Consider the following 23,718-nt stretch of genomic DNA (forward strand, 5'->3'; position numbering starts at 1 on the left):
TAGGCACATTTACGTACATTGTTTCTATCACAGGATCAATAAAGGCACGTAACACATGGGGCTATTTTCGAGAAACTTTAGGTTATTGTAAAATTTATAATTTACCAATAGAAAGTTATTCCTAAACATTATAAATATTAATTGGCAAATAAAAATCCTAGGGATGGACTAAAATAAAGTTTGGGTGGGTGCTGGAATATATAATACGCTCCAGGTGTTATGGAAGGATTTGAAATAATCCAGGAAAACCCTTTAAATCTCTCATCTAGAATTAAAATAAAATCCCTAGGGATAGACTAAAATAAGTTTTGGGTGGGTGCTGGAATATGCTGTATATGACGTTCCAGGTGTTATGGAATGATTTGAAATAATACAGGAAAACACTTTAAATCTCTCATACAGAATTACTTCCAAAATTGGCCGCTAGATGTCATCCCGATTTGTTGTTATTTTGGACGAAGCTCGACGCTGATTGGCTAAAGCACCGGATTTAAAAGGCTAGTCGTTGAACGTGGTCATCTTTGAAAGTGCGATCTGTCCATTTTGATGTCTTCCGTGTTGTTGCTTTAATATAATTTTCAAAATTAAGTGTCCATAGCACAGATACGATGGAAGAAGACAAAGAGGACATCAGAGATGTCATTTTGGAGGAGCTAAAACGTTTAGGCGTAACTGAACTGGAGAGGAAGAAAAGTCATCACGCCAGCCAAGGGTCAAAACTTTTGGGGATTAACACATCCTCGAATATCAAATCTAATAATTTCCGGTCCAAGACCAAAACGAAGAAAAGCCCGAGAACCCCACACTCAAAAAGCCCTCTTTTAAAGACGAACAATGCCAATCGAACCCGTGACGAACGAAAGCACAAAACTCCGAAGAAATCGCCCTTCGCCACCTCCAAGCGAAAGGCAGAACAACGCAAACAAAATGTGAAAGATAAGGTGAGGGTCACTGATATGCATATCGGGGCACTGGTTAAGCATAGATGGAGCCTTTGTATGTCAGCGGCCAGTTCCTCCCATTTGGATTAAAAACTGACATCAACTAACCTAAATTTTCCCCCCTAACCTAACCTACAAGCAGTGTCCTTACCTACTTACCTAACGGGGGTGGCTAACCCCCTCCCCCCCTGCGACCCCCTTTCGGGATGTGTGTAGGATGGCGGCCACCTGCATGTATGATAGCGGCCGCCTTATTTTCAACTTTATCGGAAACGTGTATAGAATATTAACTGTTCAGAATGTTATAAATATCCAGGGTAAGTACTTACTATACCGATATACAAAGATTTTGAAAACCATCTAATTCGACGTGAAATTTATAAGTCGAACGAGCTCTGTACCTTGCCACGCAGTTTCTCGCTCCCATAGTTCCTAGGATTCCCTATAGATGATGTTCTGATCGAATCAACAGCGCCATAGCGGCGGAATTCTGAATTATTAATCGGCCGCGGCAATTTGAAACGACCCAATGGGACCCCACTTGACCTGGGGATTAACTAGGATTAACTTTTTCACCCAATCATAACTCATTTTTTCTAAAAATTCAAATACGGAAACGGGAGCACCCATCGAGGGTCGGAAATGCTCATTCTTTACCAACGCGGCTAGATGGCAACTAACCAGTGTGTAGATACTTGTGAATCTTTTTTCAATTCAGTCAATCCTAGTATGTTGAGGATTATGAACTTTACAACAAGTGCTGAGTTTACAAAATATTTATATAAAATGGGACTTTTAGGCGACTTTTCCGGCATTTGTGCAAAATGTCATATCGGTGAAATGCGCTACAAGTATGATGGAAAATCGGCGAATAGTGGAAAAGCATAAGTTTTTTTGGCGTTGTTCATATAGTTATTGCCGAAAGAAGATCGCCCCTAACCACGGTAGCTTTTTTTCACGATCAAAGCTACCGTACGAAGATGTGTTTGTTATATTAGCAAGTTTTATTTATGGTTTTTCTCAGAACCAGATTCTCCCTATGTACAAAAAGTTTGCCTCTCACACACTAGTTGATTGGTACAACTTCTGTCGCGACGTGTGTGCGGACATCTTAGTGATGGACAGTAAAAAAATTGGCGGACCAGGACATATCGTCGAGATAGACGAGAGTAAATTCGGAATAAGTAGGGGGCCGTTGTAGAGGTTACGAATAAACCCGCAAGCTGAACAGGAAATAATGTAAGTACAACCCTCTCCGTTTCTGGTTTGTGTGATCGCGGCCACATGTATGCATGATGTCAGCCGATTAAGGATAGGTGCCGTGGGAGATATACCTCTTCCCTTGAGGCCTCTTCTCCAGCAATGACGGTCTTATTGCCTTTCGGCGGGAGGAAACTCCTTTCCGCTCTCGGCAATGAAGCCTGTCGCTCAGCCTTTCCCTGACCTTCAGGCTTAAAGGAATAACTTTTTCCTGCCCGCTGGAGCTATCCTCGCTCATGCGAAGCTACGATCGTCCCTGCCCTAGTCGGAGGAAGACCTCCAACTTGGAGCATGGCTCGGACTTTTAGTCCTTTAAGAGATCTTCTCAAGACCCTTTACGACAGGCCTCGGATTGTATTCCGCCTTGGGTCTCCTGCTCACTCTGGCCACGGCCAGTGTGTAAGCAATCTTCTTGGTCTCTTACGACTCCCCCCTTTCTAAGGAAGAGGGGAAGGCAACATTCAGGCTCGCTCCTGAGTTGTTGGCTAGACTCAGAATCTGGGGGTCCCGGCCCTTCGGTCCGATTCATTCAAGATTTCGAGTCTCCATTCTGTATCTGATGTCCCAAGACCTTCTCTTTCTTGCCAGTAAAGGAATCAAGAGGTTAGCGCTGGGAACAGCTGCAGTTTGTCCTCAGTTGCAGCCGATTTGGGAGCACAAGGAGGACATGGGGGAGAGTCACCAGTATACCTCTTCAGCCCGGACTCAAGGACATTCATCTCGACCTGTCTCCAGACCCTCCCCCGTCACGTCGCCCTACAGCACGATGTTGGATACATCGCAACGTCCCTCGCCTTCGAGTAATACTACTCTGTGACGCAGGTGCTACAAGCTGGAGTCTGGAAGCGTCTAATGACCTTCGCAGCCCGCTTCCTGCAGGGCGTGACCCACAGGAGTCTCGATACGTTTTCTATCGCTCAGGCTCCTTTTTGGACAGGTAGCAGAAGGTTGAGGGCATTGTTATCAGGTTTTAGTCTGCATGAACAAAAGAAGTATGTCTGGCCCTTACTTCTTTCTTCATCATCCCCTCTACGGGGAAGCAGCATCCTGGTCTGCATAGCTGACCTCGAACCTCTGCAGGTAAACCATGCTTCCTTGTGTTCCAAGTATTGAGTCAATACTGTCGCGTCCCCCATACCTTGACGAGGTGGTATTGGGAACGTCCTAACCCAGAGTTCCTTCTGGAACTCCAGGTCAACTGCCTAGGACGGGTCACACTTCTTCCTTCACACACAAGCTTACGTAGGCCACATGGTTCCTTGCGGAGCAAGGAACTTGTGAGGTGCAGGGACTCCTTTTCTCGAGTGCGACTCACTTGGATTCTGAGTCCCCGGGTAAAGCCAAAGCCAGTATGGCTGGGGACTTTCCACCCTACCTAAGGGGTAAGTCACCCTGTGTAAATAGCGTGGTTTGTATTTCGGTTATGGAACAAATGACAAATTCGAAGATAATTTGTATTTTTCCTAACCATACAAACCTTAGCTATTTACACATATTTGCCCGCCAGCCCTGTCCCCCAAGACAAGTCCTACCTCTAAGTGAAAGTGAGCATTCATCTGTGGGTGAGGGAGGGGAGGGGTAGCTAGCTACCACTCCCTCCCTCCCCCCCCCCCCCCCCCCCCCCCCCCCCCCGCCAACTAGCACGGGGGTAATACACCCTCGTTAAATTCTAATGGCTCGCCATTTCAGCTGCGCTAAAAGGTAACCCTCTGTAAATAGCTAAGGTTTGTATGGTTAGGAAAAATACAAATTATCTTCGAATTTGTCATATTTACACAGGTGGAATAGGTTAAGGCTGTCTAGCAAAAGATTTTCAGGAAGTGATGAGCCCCTAGTGAGTTGTATGTATGATAGCGCCCACCTGTATGTATGATTACGGATAACTTAGAATACGGCAATGGAAATTCAAAGTCAAAATCTGCTTTGTCACATTTCTTTTGACATTATCTATCGTTTTGGTTTCCTAGTCATAGCTGTTGAGTTTATATGTATCAAACTGTCTGTAAAAGTACGATTAAATTCATGGTTTTATCGATATTAAAATACAATGGACATGGTTTACCCGATGATAGGATTACCCCTGTACTAATTGAACTATTGTATTCTGACAGCCTAATAAAGCTAATATGAATTTTAATATGTGATCAATGACTTATCAAGTTAGAACTTGATATCCTAAATATATAAAAGAAGAGTTACATGTACAGCCAATAAATTGTGTTAACGAGATTAAATGCAACGTAGCGCGGAAGGGCTGTTAGGAGATGGCACCTGGTTTTAAACTGATTTTCTCACTGGTGCCATGTCTCCACAAATTATCAGCTTGCCATATTTCTACAACCCCGCTCTATCTGCTTACCGTTGTCTTTCTCTTTGTCTTTCTTTTATCTTTTTTTTTTCTTTTTTATAAATTGGTAAATTCCCAGTATTGTGTCTGAAATAGTTTTAACTTTTGTTCCATGTTCACCATTGAGATAAATTTCAAGGCCTGTTTTCTGTATAAAGATTTTCCCCCTATCCTAAATGGGGCATATGAGCATGGTCCCTCGTTGCTCATATAACAAATGCTCCTGCTGTACACACTGACACACCCACTCTCGCAATGGACCATTCCCCTGCTTCAAGGTCGCTATTTGGTCACTTTCATAGCCAACCTAAGGCAATTATCTTGAATGTGAACTGGTACTTCTGGGAAGAAAAAGCAAATAGATAAATTTTTTTTAGAAATACCAATTTTTATAGAAACAAAGGGAGGGAGGGTAATCTGTGGAGATATGGCACTGGGTAGGGAATCATTTTAGAACCAGGTGCCCTCCCCTACTGGCAATTTCTTACTGTGTTGCATATAGTGATGGGTGGTTTTAAGTTATTGGAACTAAGATGCACGATAACTGTGGATTCTAGGGTTTTCAGATATGTTGCCCCATGATTGTATAACAAGTTCCCACTTGACATTGGAAAGACGGATGATATATATTGGCTTTCAAGAAGAAATTGGAGAATTAGTAGTTTACAAAGTGCTACCAAAGCATTGATTTGACAATTAATGCAAACAATGCTATATGATTATATAAAATTCTAAATAAAAGAAAATTAACATTCTGGGTATTGGAAAAATTTCTTAAATAAAAAACACCAAAATTTTTGTAGTCTTCTCCAAGTAAAAACTGTGGAGATTAAAAGAAAACATTAAAGACATATTTAAGGATAGTTATAATACAGAAGAAAAAATTTAGTAAGCTGCAACTGACAAATGAATGAGGCCTAGGCTACACAATGGATCAAATGATGGTTAAAAGAAGATTCCAAAAATATACGGTTACTGCATGAAGGTGACAAGTGCTTACAGCAGTACACATCACTAATATATATTGATACAGTACACAGACTGGGGATATGGAAGGCCTAGAAAATATTTTTTTTTGTAAATTTCCTAGAAAACAGATGTCGATTGCTAAGATCTAGAAAGTCTATTCTTTGCTTTTCTGGTTGTGTTGGAAAGCTTGCTCTAGATTCTATCATGAGTCAGTCTTATAGTGTCCTAATAAATTCTTTGTCTATTTACAGGCAGGCCAAGTATTTGGCCAGAAGCTGGAGAACATTCCATCAGTTTGTGTATATATGCCAGATGGAACGCAAGTGAGCGTGCCAGAGTTTCTTGTAGATATTTGCAACCTCATCCGAAGAAACATCACTGTCGAGGGAATTTTTCGGAAGGCTGGCTCCTCTCAAAGGCAGAGTGATCTAAAGGTAAGAATCTTGTTATTTTGCTAAGTGTAATATTTTACTGTTCCTCTTTGTGTAAGCTTCCTCATTTCCCAAAGTTGTTTGATATTAATTTGCTCTTACCTCTTCAATCTTTTGTGTTTTGTGTTTATAGTTATCCTCTATAACCTCCTTCCATAATTACTTTACTCTGAAGATATGCCCAACCTAGCCTTATAGCTATCCTCTATAACCTCCTTCCATAATTACTTTACTTTCAAGATATGCCCAACCTAGCCTTATAGCTATCCTCTATAACCTCCTACCATAATTACTTTACTCTTAAGATATGCCCAACCTAGCCTTATAGCTATCCTCTATAACCTCCTACCATAATTACTTTACTCTTAAGATATGCCCAACCTAGCCTTATAGCTATCCTCTATAACCTCCTACCATAATTACTTTACTCTTAAGATATGCCCAACCTAGCCTTATAGCTATCCTCTATAACCTCCTACCATAATTACTTTACTCTTAAGATATGCCCAACCTAGCCTTATAGCTATCCTCTATAACCTCCTACCATAATTACTTTACTCTTAAGATATGCCCAACCTAACCTCTTGGGTTATAAAGCTTAGAATAACTTGAAAAACTTGGAGGTTTGAGTTTGCTAACAAAAGCTTACAGATCTTGGACAAAGAATACAGTTTTAAAAAAAATAAGGTATTTTTATCAATTTAATTGCATTTGCAATGTTCCAGTATTCTCTTTGCACATTAAACACCTATTCACTGTCCTTATGTTCTCCCTAGTTTCCATCCTCGTGCTCCAGATCCACATCTTGAAACTTTTCTGTCCATTTCTGTTGATTTAATTGCCTTCCTTTCACCAGTTTATACAAAGCTTTTCCCCATTCTTTATCAACCTTAGATTCAAATTACTAGTTGGGGTACTCCCCCCCCCTGTTGGAAAAGTATTGCTTGTATTTGATATAGCATTTATTCTTACTCATTGGTTTATCCTCTTAACCTCCATCTTATTTGTGTGCAGTAGTTGGGTTAAAAAAAAAGTTTTTTTACAGATGGTTTTGTTTAGATTACTGTATAAGGAATGAAATTACTGTAAATTAAGTTGGTTAGGTTTTGGATTGACAGGAAAGATAATCTCCCTCACATACTAGTCTTTATTTAGTCAAGACTTGCTTTGCTTACTTTGGATGGCTATTACCTGTAGTTTACTTTGCTGATTGGTTTTTACTTGAAAAATCGTAACCCTTCACAGTTATTAGACCTGCCTTGAGGGTCAGTGAGACCATTGGGAATGCAGTATGGGTAGTATGCACAGATGAACCAACATGTGCTGTAGGGTGTATTACAAAGGTCTCTAGTCTGAAGTTTTGAAAGTTTTGGCTGAGTTTTAGCAATCACACTTAAAGTACCTTAATCTTCTACCAAGAAAGATTTTTTTTCTATTTTGATTGGCTGTTACTGAAGCTGGGTTTTAGTTTTTTCTTGGTTTATTTTCATGATTCATGGTCTGTCTTCACTTGCTTAATTTGTCACCTGATTTAGATGAAAGTCAGTGCTTCTAATTAATAATCCCCTCATACCTTTCTTATAATCATTTTATTTGTAGCAAGGTGACGCTAGTCTCTTTTCTATTGTAACAGTTTATATCACTGCTTTGGTAAGGTGAAGGGTAAAGAGCGCCTTCCTAAGAGATGTCATTAAATCACCCGTCAAGTGACAGCTTCCCTTGATAACTTTGTGGAAATCATGGTTGTATACATGGTTACTTTGTCTACTTTTTTTCCCTCTGCTTTGAAATTTCATTAACTTACCTTCTTTGAAAGGCATAGATCTGTTACCATTTAAGGTTAGCCTCCTCCTTCCCCATTACTCTTTTAACTTTTACTTCATAGTGCAACTGCATGGTTTTCTCCTGACCCCACCCTGTTATTAGTTGGCTTTTCCCAGGCCTTAGGGCCCAATTTCCTTGAGCTAAATCAACTCCTGCCCCTCCTGTTTTCCCAGTCAGCCTGGGCTTAAACAGGGTCATCAGGTTGCCTGTACTATTGCCCCTTGCATCAAAGAAAAAAATATTGCTTTTTGATGTCTGCACCATTTTTTCTAACACTTAGGTTGAATTTTGGCTTAAAAGTGACATCACCTGCATTTAGCACAGCTAATAACTACCTATAATGCTGGTATTTAGTCATTGACTGTTTGCTTGCTGTGATATTCATTTTTAAAACTTTGTTTTGTACAGTACTGTAAATGTAAAAGATGAAAATTTTGGATTGTAAGTCATTTTGAAAACAAATACTGTGAAAGGTTAACAGTAAGATTTAAATATATACCCACTATGTAAAAGAAAAAGCTTTTAGGTAACTAACTTGTAATTTACCTTTAGTAGCATATCTATGACAATTTTAAATAGCTTTTGGTGCTTGCATTAACGGAATGTCTTTTACATTGGCAGCTGTACATCAGTCTTGTGTTCATTGTCTTCGTACCTTATACAATGTATGATCCTTAAATCTTCAGAAACTGATTGACAGCGACAATAGCCTTCCAACCAATGTCCATGTGATAGATGGTGCGTGTCTTTTAAAACAATTTTTAAGATGTCTCCCTGAACCGCTTCTAACTTCAGATGTTCATTCAAAAATCATAAAGTAAGTGTGCTTTTACTCTTTTCTAACTAAAAGATATAGTAAGTTTTTCGTCATTGTAAATTCTTGTGTATTCATTTACTCATTAGACTTACTTTCGCTCTCAGGAGCCACTTACCTGAGCTAAACATTCAACTGCTGAAGACTCATCATTTTAGTACTATTTCTTGATAAGAAGCTACTGTATTATAAGTTTTTCAATATTAAACTTACCCGATAATCATGTAGCTGTCAACTCCGTTGCCCGACAGAATTCTACGGGAGGGATACGCCAGCTATCACAATACTAGAAGGGGGTGTACTCACCAGCGCCACCTGTGGCCAGGTACTACAGTACTTCTTGTTGACACCTCCTCAATTTTTCCTCTGTCGTGCTTCCGGCAAGACGTTCTGGGATACGCTTATGATCTTGGAGTATTTTCACGGCTTTTGGTGAAGTATTTCTCTCAGATTTCGGCTGTCGCTTTACTGGAAAACTTCTATATTAGCTTAGATAGCTATTATTTAGTTCTGATTAATGGTTAACGATCTTTTTGCTTGATTTGGAATCCCCACTTGGCTAACTCTTTGATTCAAGATGTCTGACATTTCACAAGCCCCACCCCATAGACGATGTAGGTCTTGTAATGGGCGTATTCCGAAGGCCTCGGTAGATCCTCACACCGCTTGTTCTGACTGTAGGGAAAGACCCTGTCAGTTGGAAGATCGATGTGAGGAATGCGCCGGTCTTTCGGAACTTGATTTTGTCCGATTTCTTAAATATTCAACCAAGTTAGAGAGAGAGAGAGTTAGGAGGAGTTCTTCTCGCTCTTCACTTTTTTCCTCACCTCATGATCCCCTACCTTTTCCTCCCCCTGTAGTGGCTACCCCCGAACCTACTATTTGCCCTCAACCTGATATGTCTGTTGTTTTGCGTGCCATTCAGGCTTTAGGTGACAAAGTGGAATCGGTGGTTAGTGATCATAAGTCTCTTATGGCCGAAGTCAAGGAACTTAAGGTCAAGAGTGCAGTGGGTGGTAATAGTGCCAGTGCTGCGACAAGTGCTAGTGTCAGTGCAGTGCCAAGTGCTAGTGTCAGTGTCAGTGTGGTGCGTGAGGGTACTTCTGTGCGTGCCAGTCGTCCTCCCAGTCCGGGACCTCTTGCAAGCTCCCAAGCCCAGGGGAGAAGCAATGTCGAAGGGCAAAAGGGTTCGGCAGGCCTTGATCGGCGCACAGAAGTATCCTCGGTGGTTGCGGGCGTGTCTTCCAGAGACCGTCACTCCCACCCGCAGACGATTGAGCCCGTCTTTTACTCGTCTGCTGAAGAATTGTCAGAGAGGAAACGTTGGACTCAGGTCTCAAGACCTCTCAAACGCAGAGTCCAGACCTCAAGAGCTCTACAACCTGGCTGCAGTCATTGGATCAGCTCTGACTCGCCGCAGTCATCAGTTGAATGCACTCCTCCTAAGAGGAGTAAGGTGCTGCCGCAACAGATCTTTTCTGTTAAGGCTTTGCCTCAGCAGACCTTAGTGTCTGCCGACCCCAAGTTGTCTCTACTGCAGTCCATGCAGTCACAACTTGCGGTCTTGATGCGTGAGTGTCAGGCTGAGAAGGTTACACCTCCTCCTGCGATCGCTCCGCCTAACCGCAGTCCTGTCTGCCAGGCGTACGATGTTGAGGCTCCTCAGGATACCTTACCACGTACTGAGTTGCCAGTTTCCAGCGGTGTGCAGCTACCTCCGCCTTCCTTAAGGCAACCTCAGCAATGGGAACAGGAAGCTTATACCTTACTTCCTCCGCTTCCACTTGCGGTTCCACCAGTGAGGCAACACTCTCTTGAGGTACAACAACCTCTCCCATCCATGAGACAGACTCCTCAGCTCTCGCTGCAGCGACCTCAACCCTCCTCAAGGCGAGAGCCTCAACACCTTAGCCTTGCGCCTCAGGAACCTCAACTCGCGAGACAAGTACTGCGTTCTGCGCAGCCACTACCTCAACTCTCGCAGCTCACACCTCAGGAACCTCAACTCGTTCCTCAGGAACCTGCTACTGCGCATCCGCTCACCTTACAGCAAGCGCAACTCTTGAGTCAAGACACTCATGCCAGGAGTCAGCCTCCTCAACCCATGCGCCTACCTTCTGCTACTCCTTTTGACCAGCCTTTGCAGCCTGAACCTCAGGTTTTGACTCAGCAACAGAGACTTGAGGATAAAACCACAAGCGTTTTTGCTCCCGCTCGTGCAGATTCTGCTGTTCAGCATACCTTACCTCTCACTTCGCTACACTCTGGTGATGAGGTTTCTGATGATGAGGCTGCACACCTGGATCCCTCATCAGACGTGGATGAATCCAAGTCTTCTCCGCCTCCTATTGGCTTTCGTAAGGTCCTGGCTCTTTTCAGAGAGGTATACCCAGACCATTTTGTCTCTGCTACCCCCCGCTCTCCGCCATCTGAGTTTTCGCTGGGCATGCAGCCAGCCAAGTCAACTTATACTAAGCTCGTCTTTGCAAGGTCCTCTAAGAGAGCGTTAAGAATTTTAGGGGAGTGGTTGCAGTCTAAGCAGCAACTAGGAAAGACTTCCTTTATGTTTCCTCCGACTAAGCTCACTTCTAAAGCGGGCGTTTGGTATGCCACAGGAGAGGAACCAGGCTTGGGAGTACATGCCTCTGCCCAGGCTGACTTCTCAAGTTTGGTAGACTCTCCTCGTAGAACAGCAATGAGGCGCTCTAAGGTTTGCTGGACCTTCTCCGACCTAGATCACTTCCTAAAGGGTGTATTTCGAGCCTTTGAGATGTTCAATTTCCTAGACTGGTGCTAGGGGGCCCTTAGCAAGAAGACCTCCCCTGCGGACAAGGACTCAGCCATGCTCTTAATGTCCTGCATGGATAAAGCTATTAGGGATGGATCTGGCGAGCTTGCTTCAATGTTTGTGTCAGGAGTGCTTAAGAAAAGGGAGCAGCTTTGTACCTTCCTTTCCTCCAGCATCACACCTTGTCAAAGGTCTCAACTCCTTTTCGCTCCGCTCTCTAAGTTCCTGTTTCCCGAAGAGCTTGTTAAGGACTTGTCTGCGGCCCTGATTCAAAAGGACACCCATGATCTTGTGGCCTCTTCAGCTCGTAAGACTAAGGTTGCTCCCTCAGTCCCCAGGACTTATCGCACCCCAGTGGCTGATACTCCTGCTACGAGGTTTATTCCGCCCTTTCGTGGTAGAGCCCCCAGCCGAGGAAGCTCCCGTCCAGACTCTTCCAGGAGCAAGTCTAGGAAAGGTTCCAAGGCTTCTAAAGGCAAAAACTGACTCTCCTCCTCTCCAGACAGCAGTAGGAGCCAGACTCAAGATATTCTGGCAAGCCTGGGAAAAGAGAGGTGCAGACGCCCAGTCTGTCAGTTGGCTGAGGGAGGGTTACAGGATACCATTCTGCCGCAAACCCCCTCTGACCACATCTCCCATCAACCTCTCTCCCAACTACAAGGAAAAGGACAAGAGGCTAGCGTTGCACCAGGAGGTGTCGCTCCTGTTACAGAAGAAGGCAGTGGTTATAGTCCGGGACCATCAATCCCCGGGCTTCTACAACCGTCTCTTTCTGGTGGCCAAGAAGACAGGAGGTTGGAGACCGGTGCTGGACGTCAGCGCGCTCGATGCTTATGTCACCAAGCAGACGTTCACTATGGAGACGACGAAGTCGGTCCTAGCAGCGGTCAGGCAGGAGGACTGGATGGTCTCGTTGGATCTGAAAGATGCTTACTTTCACGTTCCTATTCATCCAGACTCCCAACCTTTCCTGAGATTCGTTTTTGGAAAGGTTGTCTACCAATTCCAAGCCCTGTGTTTTGGCCTAAGCACAGCTCCTATGGTGTTTACGCATCTGATGAGGAATATAGCAAAATTCCTCCACTTATCGGACATCAGAGCCTCCCTTTATTTAGACGACTGGCTGTTGAGAGCCTCCACGAGTCGTCGCTGTCTGGAGAGTCTCAACTGGACTTTGGACTTGATCAAAGAACTGGGTCTGTTAGTCAATTTAGAAAAGTCCCAGCTCATTCCCTCCCAATCCATTGTGTACCTGGGAATGGAGATTCGGAGTCAGGATTTTCGGGCTTTTCCATCAACCCCAAGGATAAGCCAAGCCCTAGATTGCATCCTGAGCATGCTGAAGAGGAGCAGTTGCTCGGTGAGACAGTGGATGAGTCTCACAGGGACCCTTTCATCGTTGGCCCTGTTCGTCGAGCTAGGGAGACTCCACCTCTGCCCTCTCCAATTCCATCTAGCAGCTCATTGGGACAAGGGTTTGACGCTCGAAGCAGTCTCTATCCCGGTCACCAAAGAGATGAAGACCACTCTCTTGTGGTGGAAGACCAATCTCCTTCTCAGGGAGGGCCTATCGTTGGCGATTCAGACCCCCAATCTTCATCTCTTCTCGGATGCATCGGACTCGGGCTGGGGCGCGACCTTGAACGGACAGGAGTGCTCGGGAACGTGGAACGAGGAACAGGAAACGCTCCACATCAACTGCAAGGAGCTACTAGCAGTTCATTTAGCCCTATTGAACTTCAAGTCCCTCCTGCTAGGCAAGGTGGTGGAGGTGAACTCCGACAACACCACAGCCTTGGCTTACATCTCCAAGCAAGGAGGGACCCATTCGAGGAGCCTATACGAGATAGCAAGGGACCTCCTCATTTGGTCAAGAAGTCTAAACCTCACCCTAGTTACGAGGTTCATTCAGGGCAATATGAACGTCTCAGCAGATCGCCTAAGCAGAAGGGATCAGGTCATCCCCACGGAATGGACCCTCCACAAGAGCGTGTGCAACAGACTTTGGACCTTGTGGGGTCAGCCGACAATAGATCTTTTTGCCACCTCCATGACCAAGAGACTTCCTTTGTACTGTTCCCCAGTTCCAGACCCAGCAGCAGTTCATGTGGATGCTTTTCTGCTGAACTGGTCCCATCTCGACCTTTACGCATTCCCACCGTTCAAGATCATAAACAAAGTCCTTCAGAAGTTCATCTCGCACGAAGGGACACGGCTGACGCTGGTTTCTCCCCTTTGGCCTGCAAGAGAATGGTTCACAGAGGTACTACAATGGCTGGTCGACGTCCCCAGGACTCTCCCTCTAAGAGTGGACCTTCTACGTCAACCTCACGTAGACAGGTTGCACCCAAACCTCCACGCTCTTCGGCTGACTGCCTTCAGACTGTCGAAAGATTCGCTAGAGCTAGAGGCTTTTCGAAGGAGGCAGCCAGTGCGATTGCCAGAGCAAGGAGGGTATCCACTCGTAGAGTCTACCAATCCAAGTGGGAAGTCTTCCGGAGCTGGTGTAGAGCCAATGCAGTTTCCTCTACCAATACCTCTGTAACCCAAATAGCTGACTTCCTATTACATCTTAGGAATGAGAGATCCCTTTCAGCTCCTACGATTAAAGGGTACAGGAGTATGTTGGCTTCAGTTCTCCGCCACAGAGGTTTGGACCTTTCTTCCAACAAGGACCTTCAAGACATCCTTAAGTCTTTTGAGACTTCTAAAGAACGTCGTCTACCCACTCCAGGCTGGAATCTAGACGTAGTCTTAAGGTTCCTTATGTCACCTACGTTCGAACCTCTCCAGTCAGCTTCCTTCAAGGACCTTACCCTCAAGACTCTTTTTCTCGTCTGCCTTGCAACAGCTAAAAGAGTCAGTGAGGTTCATGCCTTCAGCAAGAACATTGGGTTCACATCCGAATCTGCAACATGTTCTTTACAGCTCGGATTCTTAGCTAAGAATGAACTTCCTTCACGTCCTTGGCCTAGATCGTTTGAAATTCCTAGCCTCTCCAACATGGTAGGTAACGAGCTAGAAAGAGTTCTTTGCCCTGTCAGAGCTCTCAAATATTATCTTAATAGGTCAAAACCTATTCGAGGACAGTCAGAAGCCTTATGGTGTGCAATCAAGAAACCTTCGAGGCCCATGTCCAAAAACGGGGTTTCGTATTATATAAGGCTTCTGATTAGAGAAGCCCATTCTCACTTGAAGGAGGAAGACCTTGCTTTGCTGAAGGTAAGGACCCACGAAGTGAGAGCCGTAGCTACTTCGATGGCCTTTAATAAAAACCGTTCTCTGCAGAGCATAATGGATGCAACCTATTGGAGGAGCAAGTCAGTGTTTGCATCATTTTATCTTAAAGATGTCCAGTCTCTTTACGAGAACTGCTACACCCTGGGACCATTCGTAGCAGCGAGTGCAGTAGTAGGTGAGGGCTCAGCCACTACATTCCCTTAATCCCATAACCTTTTTTAACCTTTCTCTTGAATGCTTTTCTTGTTGTTTTTATGGTTGTTACGGTAGGCTAAGAAGCCTTCCGCATCCTTTTGATTTGGCGGGTGGTCAATTCATTCTTGAGAAGCGCCTGGGTTAGAGGTTGTGTAGAGGTCCTTTAGTAGGGGTTGCAGCCCTATATACTTTAGCACCTTAGAGTTGATTCAGCCTCCTAAGAGGAACGCTGCGCTCAGTAAGGAAGACGAACTTAAAAAAGGCAGAGTAACGGTTCAAGTCGACTTCCTTACCAGGTACTTATTATTTCATTGTTATTTTGAGATAACTGATTATATGAAATACGGGATACTTAGCTATCCTTTAATCTTGTACACTGGTTTTCACCCACCCCCCTGGGTGTGAATCAGCTACATGATTATCGGGTAAGTTTAATATTGGAAAATGTTATTTTTATTAGTAAAATAAATTTTTGAATATACTTACCCGATAATCATGATTTAATTGACCCTCCCTTCCTCCCCATAGAGAACCAGTGGACCGAGGAAAAATTGAGGAGGTGTCAACAAGAAGTACTGTAGTACCTGGCCACAGGTGGCGCTGGTGAGTACACCCCCTTCTAGTATTGTGATAGCTGGCGTATCCCTCCCGTAGAATTCTGTCGGGCAACGGAGTTGACAGCTACATGATTATCGGGTAAGTATATTCAAAAATTTATTTTACTAATAAAAATAACATTTTGAGTTTTGATCTGAGATTAATGGAGGCCCTCAGGTTACAAACAAGATCCGTTCTTATGATGCTTCTGAAGTCAGTTTACATAGTAAGTTGGATTTATAATACAGTACAGTAAATACAAAGATACTTAGGTACTGTATATATACAATATACTTTAAAAAAAGAGAGAAAGTAACCCCTTACCTTTCATAGATTGTTGCACCCTGTACAAAAAAAATCTCTGTACCCTATACAGTAGTGTACCTACACTTATACAGTAATAGTAGACAATAACAGTACAAATAATAATTCCTTACCTTTACTCCTGTGATTGTCCTGCCCACTGCCATCAGAAGTCTCCCTTACATTTTCCAGCAATAAAAAAGTCATGAAAATATCAAAATAAGAGCAGCACCAAAAACTCAAATGCATATCGTAAACAAAGATGACAAACTAATGCTAAAATGACGTGTGACGCATTACTCAGCAGTTTTAATTTCTTTTCTCGTCAGCAAGTAACTTGTTGAGTCAATGAACCAAAGGTCGTAACTCGAAATTGGATACGAGGATTTTTTTAATTACCTTATGGAAGCCTGTTCATAACTGTGAATTGTTGTAACTTGAGACCGTCGTAACCCAAGGACCTCCTGTATTGCTATTACAGTAGCATTGTAAATACTCTGTATCGTTTAAGAGCCAAATTATGCCTTGCTTCATTACATTTTTAAAACTGTGTATATCTTTTTTTGTCTTAATTTTGATGGAGCTAGGGGACTTTGCCTTTCAACAAATCAAAAAGTTTATTACATATACTGTAGTGATATTGTACCTCAATTTACAAGTAACTTGGAATATGTCCATGAATTTCAATTTAGTTATTTTTCCATTGTATGGGTTTGCAAACTTAAAATGATTGTCCTTTGCAATTTTTGGGGAAAATGCTAACAAAACTAGCATGTGCTGTGCAGAAAACAGTCATGTAACAACTATACACTCCGTAGTTTTCACAGGATTTTTACACAATATTGTTTCGCATTTGATCACATACCCCCGCTCAGGCCTTAACTCTTTCAATTACTCCACAGTATTTCCAGTATAATCTTATGTCTTTAGCAGTGTTCTTGTCTAAAGTTGTTACTTTACCATGTCCATTTATAGAATTTTGATCGCTATTGTTCATCATCAAGTTAGCTATTAAGTTCAGAAAATAGATGATGGCTCACAAGGTGATTAAGAAGGGAGATTACCTTAGAAGTGTAAAAAAGAAGTAGTCAAGAAGCATGAAAAGGTATGCATGTGGCAGACCGGGCAAAAATATACACTTAAAATGTTGATGAATAGCCCGATCCTGAGGAAGAAAAAGTAAATCCAAGCAATTGATGCTCCAAAGGGACTGCTTACTTTGATGAAACAACGGCTCCATATTCTAGATAATGTCGAGGACTTGCCACTCATTTGAATCAATGAGAAGCAGTTAACAGGAGATACCACAACCGAGACCATAACTTTGAAAAAAGAAAAATATTTATATGCTGACCTTGTTGAAAAGTAGCCAGGTATGTCAGCAGGTAAAAAAAAGGAACTTTCAAAGTGAGTTGGGGATGGTTTGAAAACTTCAAGAAAAGAACAGGCACCCATAGCTTTGTATGATTTGGCGAGGGTGAGATCTCCAATGAGAATGCAGCAGAGAAATTTGTTTCCTAATTTAAAAGGTTTATGATTCCGAGTTTTGCATGTCACAGCAAATATTCAATTGCGACGAGACATGTGTCTTTTTTTTTTTTTTAAGATGCCCCAATAGGACCGTTATTACTGCAGAAGAGACGGAAATTTTCGGTCACCAGTCTATGAAAGACAGTCTACCCCTTCTGTCTTGTGCTTATGCTAGTGGGGGATTGCAAAATTAAATCTCTTCAGGTATATCGCTCAGAGAATCCATAAGCCTTTAGATTCGCAAAGACCAGAAGAAGCGACTGAACTTCATGTGGAGGTCAAACAACAAAGCTTTGGTGACCCACATTTTTTTGCAATGCGTCAGTGAGGGTTTTGGTTCTGAGGTAAAAAAAAAGAAAAAGTATCACGTGGACAAGAACCTCCTACTCCAAGCTTTGTTGCTTATGGATAGTGCTCCTGCCGATCCTCCAGCCATTGAGATTTCCTGATGTAGGAAATCAAGTTCATCAAGATATAGTTCCTGCCACCTGACACCTCTCCAATTCTCCTACCCGTGAATTGGCAGAGGATCTTTGATTTTAAAAAATTGTACAAGAAAGCAATGTTCCAGCAGTGTTTCAAGGCCAATGAAGGGACCAAGTTCACCATCTGAGAATTTTGGAGAGAACATTTTTACTTTGTCAGCTGCCTTAAAATCATTGATAAAGCTTAGGAAAGGTTCACCAAGAAGGCCCTCACTTCCTGGAGGAAACGGTGGCTTGAATGTGTTGCAGAATGGGATTTTGAGTGGTTCGAACCCATGCTGGAGGTAGTTGATAGTGAAATTTTGTACTTGGGTAAGAAAATAAGGTTGGAGGTAGACATGGACAACATCAGTGATCTTCTGGATAGCATGTCAAGGAGCTGTTGCAGTTGATAAGGAGCATCAAGAAGAGGTAGTGGAGGACATAGGATGAGGAGGAAAGACAATGACAAATCTTTTACTTTGAGCGAAATAAGGGAAATGTAGAAAGTATGGGGAATGCTGCAAAATTTTGCAGAAACACATCACACGATGCACATAAGGCTTTGGCAGGGTGAGCAGCGAATTTATTTACGGACAATGCAGTGTTGCATTGTCAATTTTTAAATATTTAACTTAGCCGGTGAATATATAATAGCTGCAACTCTGCGGCTCGACAGACAACATACATAAAAAAACTCGCGAGCGATCGCTATGCAGGTTGCGGGTGTGCCCACCAGCGCCAACTGTCGGCCAGATACCACTCTTGAATGTAAACTAAACCTTCAATTCTTCTCTGTCGACGTTGACGACAAGACGTACTTATACTCGCTGTAGAACCTAGAGTTTTCCCATCATATTTGGTGAAGTACTTTAATTTGGTTTGAGCTTTCGCAGTACAGGTGTTTTTCCTCAACATAAACTCTTGAACTCTTTATTGAATCGGATTATTTGTTGATGACTTGGATTGTTTTTAGAATTTTCTTTGACTAATTCAAAATGGCTGACCCTTCTCAAGTACCTAGATTTCGAAAGTGTAATGCTAGGGACTGTAATAGGCGTCTTCCAAAGGCTTCTCTCGACCCTCATACTGTTTGTTCCAATTGTCGGGGTAAAACCTGTCAACTGGGAGATCGGTGTGAGGAATGCGTGGGCCTTTCGGAATTCGATTGGATCGAATATGATAAGTATACACGCAGACTAGAGAGAGATAGGGTAAGGAGAAGTTCATCTAGGTCCGTAGATTTTTCCTCTCCACATGCCCCTGAACCTAATCCTTCCCCTGTAGTGGTTGTTCCTAACCCCCCTCCTAGCACTCAGGAACCGTCTATGCAAGACATGTTACGTGCTATTCATGCCTTGGGGGAGAGAGTTGAAGCGTTAGCAAGTGACCGTAATCAACTCATGGCTGACGTGAAGGAACTTAAGTGCCAGAGTGCCACGGCGGAAAGTGGGAAAGTGATTAGTGCGCAAAGTGTTGTGAACAGTGTTGCGACCGAGGGTTCGTCTGTTCGTGCCTGTCGTTCACCTAGTCTGGGACCTCTTGCAAGCTCCCAAGCCCAGGGGAGAAGCAATGTCGTACGACTTATGGGTTCGAGAGGCCTTGATCAGCGAACAGACGTTCCCTCTATGGTATCAGGCGTATCTCGTCAAGATCGCCCCTACCATAAGACGAGAGAGCCCATTTTTACCTCGTCGTCCGAAGGCGTTTCACGCAAGAAACCATGGAGCAAGGTTTCTAGGCCTTTGAAACGCAAGTCGGTCCCTTCAAGACAGGTCCAATGTCCCGGATGTAGTCACTGGGACAGTTCGGACCCGTTGCTGTCATCAGATGACTGCTCGCCGCCTAAGCAAGGCAAAGTTGTGCCGTCTCAGACGCTAACCCCGTCTGTTACCGCACCCGTTTCCGTAGACCCTAAATGGGTTATACTGCAGGACATGCAGTCTAAGCTTGCGTCCCTTATGGAAGACTGCAACGCAGAGAAGGTTTCCGTTGAACCTAGCCGTTTATCTCATGGAGATACTGGCCGTCAGCCACCCAAGCGTTCTGTTGTGCGTCCTGTTGACGTTGATGTAGCTTTCTCACGTCAACCAGTTGGGGTTGTACCTCACCCGATGCGGTCCCGTGTGGATTTTCAGCCACATGTGGACGTTAGGCAACTCGCTGATGCGCCTGGTGACGTTCAGGACGTTCACCAACCATCAGAGTTGACTTGTTTTGACGCGGTGCGTCAACCTCCACAACCCAGTGTGGTGTTGACTGCACAACCCAGGCGGTCTAAGCAGTCTCGGGTGGACGCTGTGCATCCTCACGCACCTGTTGTTGTTGACAGTTCCCAGACTGTTCAGCAGTTTCAGGATGCTGCGTCCTGCTCCGTCACTTATGCACCAGTGCGGCCGGACGCTGCGTGTCAAGCATTGCCAACCCCTTTGCTTGTTTCTCATCAGTTATCAGATGAGGAACTTTCGGATGAGGACGTTGCTGAACCTCAGCCTGAGGATCATCCTTCAGATTTAGATGAGCCTAGAGCAGTTCCGCCATCTATGGACTTTAAAAAAGTCATGCTCATTTTTAAAGAGTTGTTCCCTGAACACTTTATCTCTGTGGCTCCTCGTTCGCCGCCGTCTGAGTTTGTTTTAGGCGTACCTGCTGCCATGCCAGCCTTTACAAAACTCGTTCTCTCTCGCTCATCCAAGAGAGCTTTACGGCTGTTAGGCGATTGGTTGGAAACCAAGAGGTGTCTAGGGAAGACGGCCTTTGCCTTCCCCCCATCTAAACTCTCGTCTAGATCGAGCGTCTGGTATGCCACGGGAGAAGTTCTCGGCTTGGGAGTTCCTGCCTCTGCCCAGGGCGACTTCTCAAGTCTTGTAGACTCTCCCCGCCGCCTTGCCATGAGACGCTCGAAGATTAGTTGGTCATCCTCAGACCTGGACCATCTACTTAAAGGCATCTTTAGGGCTTTTGAAGTTTTTAACTTCCTTGACTGGTGTTTGGGAGCCTTGAGTAGGAAAATCTCATCAGCCGATAGAGATGTCTCCTTACTCATTATGTCCTGCATGGATAAGGCCATCCGCGATGGATCCAACGAGCTCGCCGCCTCGTTTACGTCAGGAGTCCTAAAGAAACGAGAGTCTCTGTGCTCTTTTCTGTCAGCAGGAGTGACGCCCTGTCAATGATCTGAGCTACTCTTTGCCCCTTTGTCTAAGTTCTTGTTTCCTGAACTTTTAGTTAAGGAAATAGCTTTGTCTCTAGTGCAGAAGGACACCCATGACTTGGTTGCGTCCTCGGCTCGCAAAGGACCCCCTTTGTCTGCCTTGTCTGCTAGACCTAGGATAGACACTCCAGCGTCCAGGTTTATTCCGCCCTTTCGTGGCAGAGCCCCCAGCAGGGGAAGTACTCGTGCCGAAGGGAAGAGAGGAAAGAGGAAAGGATCCAAGTCCTCGCGGGGCAGAGTCTGACTGCCCGCAGCTTCAGACAGCAGTAGGTGCCAGACTCAAGAACTTCTGGCAAGCCTGGGAGAAGAGAGGCGCAGATCAACAGTCTGTGAAATTGCTCAGAGAGGGGTACAAAATCCCATTTGTACGCAAACCTCCTCTAGCGACGTCCCCCATCGATCTCTCTCCCAGGTACCGAGAGGAAGCAAAGAGACAAGCCCTGAAACTAGAAGTGTCTCTTTTGCTAGAGAAGGGAGCGGTGGTCAAAGTCTCGGACCTTCAATCACCGGGGTTTTACAACCGTCTCTTCCTAGTACCAAAGAAGACAGGAGGTTGGAGACCGGTGCTAGACGTCAGTGCTCTGAATGTCTTTGTCACAAAGACAAAGTTCACCATGGAGACCACAAGTCAGTCTTAGCAGCGGTCAGAAAGGGAGACTGAATGGTCTCTCTCGACCTAAGGGACGCTTACTTCCACATCCCCATTCACTCAGATTCCCAACCTTTTCTGAGATTCGTCTTCGACAATGTGGTGTACCAGTTTCGGGCCCTGTGCTTTGGCCTAAGTCCTGCTCCTCTCGTGTTTACGAGGCTTATGAGGAATGTGGCAAAATTCCTCCATTTATCGGACATCCGAGCCTCCCTTTATTTGGACGACTGGCTTCTCAGAGCCTCGTCCAGTCATCGCTGTCTGAAGGATCTCAATTGGACTCTAGATCTGACCAAGGAATTGGGACTTCTGGTCAACTTGGAAAAGTCCCAGCTGATCCCATCCCAAACTATTCTGTATTTAGGGATGGATATTCGTAGTCCAGTTTTTCGGGCTTTTCCGTCTGCCCCCAGAATAGATCAAGCCCTGCTCGTAATCCAAAAGATGTTGAAGAGAGAACGTTGCTCAGTCAGGAATTGGATGAGTCTGGTAGGAACACTATCATCCCTGGAGCTGTTTGTCTCGCTAGGAAGGCTACACCTCCGACCTCTACAATTCCATCTAGCTTTTCACTGGAAAAAGGACAAGACGCTAGAGGCGGTCTCGATCCCGATTTCCGAAACAGTAAAGACTTGCCTGAATTGGTGGAAAGACAATATCAGTCTACGGGAGGGGCTTCCCCTAGCAGTTCAGAAACCCAACCACGTTCTCTTCTCAGACGCATCGGATTTGGGTTGGGGTGCGACACTGGACGGTCGGGAATGCTCAGGTCTGTGGAACTCGAGTCAGAGGAGCATGCATATCAACAGCAAGGAGCTTTTGGCAGTTCACCTGGCCTTGATAAGCTTCGAGAGTCTCCTTCGAGACAAAGTGGTGGAGGTCAACTCGGACAACACCACAGCCTTGGCGTACATTTCCAAACAGGGAGGTACCCACTCACTGACTCTGTACGAGATCGCAAGGGACCTGCTCATCTGGTCAAGAGATCGAGGCATCTCCCTAGTAACGAGGTTCATCCAGGGCGACTTGAACGTTCTAGCAGATTGTCTCAGTCGGAAAGGTCAAGTAATTCCAACCGAATCGACCCTCCACAAGGATGTGTGCAAGAGACTTTGGGCGACTTGGGGTCAACCCACCATAGATCTCTTTGCAACCTCGATGACCAAGAGGCTTCCAATCTATTGCTCTCCAGTCCCAGACCCAGCAGCAATACATATAGATGCCTTCCTCCTAGATTGGTCTCACCTAGATCTTTACGCATTCCCACCATTCAAGATTGTCAACAAGGTACTGCAGAAATTCGCCTCTCACGAAGGGACAAGGTTGACGTTAGTTGCTCCCCTCTGGCCCGCGAGAGAATGGTTCACCGAGGTACTTCGATGGCTGGTAGACTTTCCCAGAAGTCTTCCTCTAAGAGTAGACCTATTACGTCAGCCACACGTAAAAAAGGTACACCAAAGTCTCCACGCTCTTCGTCTGACTGCCTTCAGACTATCAAAAGACTCTCGAGAGCTAGAGGCTTTTCGAAGGAGGCAGCCAGTGCGATTGCAAGAGCGAGGAGAGCTTCTACCATTAGAGTTTACCAATCGAAGTGGGAAATCTTCCGAGACTGGTGCAAGTCAGTATCCGTATCCTCGTCCAGTACCTCTGTAGCCCAAATCGCTGATTTTCTTTTATACCTGAGAAGAGTTCGCTCCCTTTCAGCTCCCACGATCAAGGGCTACAGGAGCATGTTGGCCTCGGTCTTCCGGCATAGAGGCTTAGATCTTTCCAACAATAAAGATCTGCAAGACCTCCTTAAGTCTTTTGAGACCTCTAAGGAATGTCGTTTGGCTACGCCTGGGTGGAATTTAGACGTGGTCCTAAGATTCCTCATGTCAGACAGGTTTGAGCCTTTACATTCAGCCTCCCTGAAGGATCTCACTCTTAAGACTCTTTTCCTGGTGTGCTTGGCCTCGGCTAAAAGAGTCAGTGAGCTTCATGCCTTCAGCAAGAACATCGGTTTTTCGTCAGAAAAAGCCACTTGTTCTCTTCAGCTTGGTTTCCTAGCCAAGAATGAACTGCCTTTTCGTCCTTGGCCTAAATCTTTTGATATTCCTAGCTTATCAGAAATCGTAGGCAACGAATTAGAGAGAGTACTATGCCCTGTTAG

At 44.6% G+C, this 23,718-nt stretch overlaps 1 protein-coding gene across 1 annotated transcript in view; it reads left to right on the forward strand.

Moving 5' to 3' along the window:
- Nucleotides 1–461: 461 nt before the first annotated feature.
- Nucleotides 462–23,718, forward strand: part of LOC137648594 (uncharacterized) — a 70,991-nt gene continuing 47,734 nt past the window's right edge. The window contains exons 1-3 of the mRNA XM_068381503.1: nt 462–941; nt 5,769–5,951; nt 8,459–8,589. Coding sequence (XP_068237604.1) covers nt 609–941; nt 5,769–5,951; nt 8,459–8,589 — 647 coding nt within the window. The 5' untranslated portion in view covers nt 462–608. The remainder of the gene's footprint in view (nt 942–5,768; nt 5,952–8,458; nt 8,590–23,718) is intronic.

The sequence above is a fragment of the Palaemon carinicauda genome, chromosome 10 (assembly GCF_036898095.1).
Source record: "Palaemon carinicauda isolate YSFRI2023 chromosome 10, ASM3689809v2, whole genome shotgun sequence".
In the NCBI taxonomy this organism is placed as follows: Eukaryota; Metazoa; Arthropoda; class Malacostraca; order Decapoda; family Palaemonidae; genus Palaemon; species Palaemon carinicauda.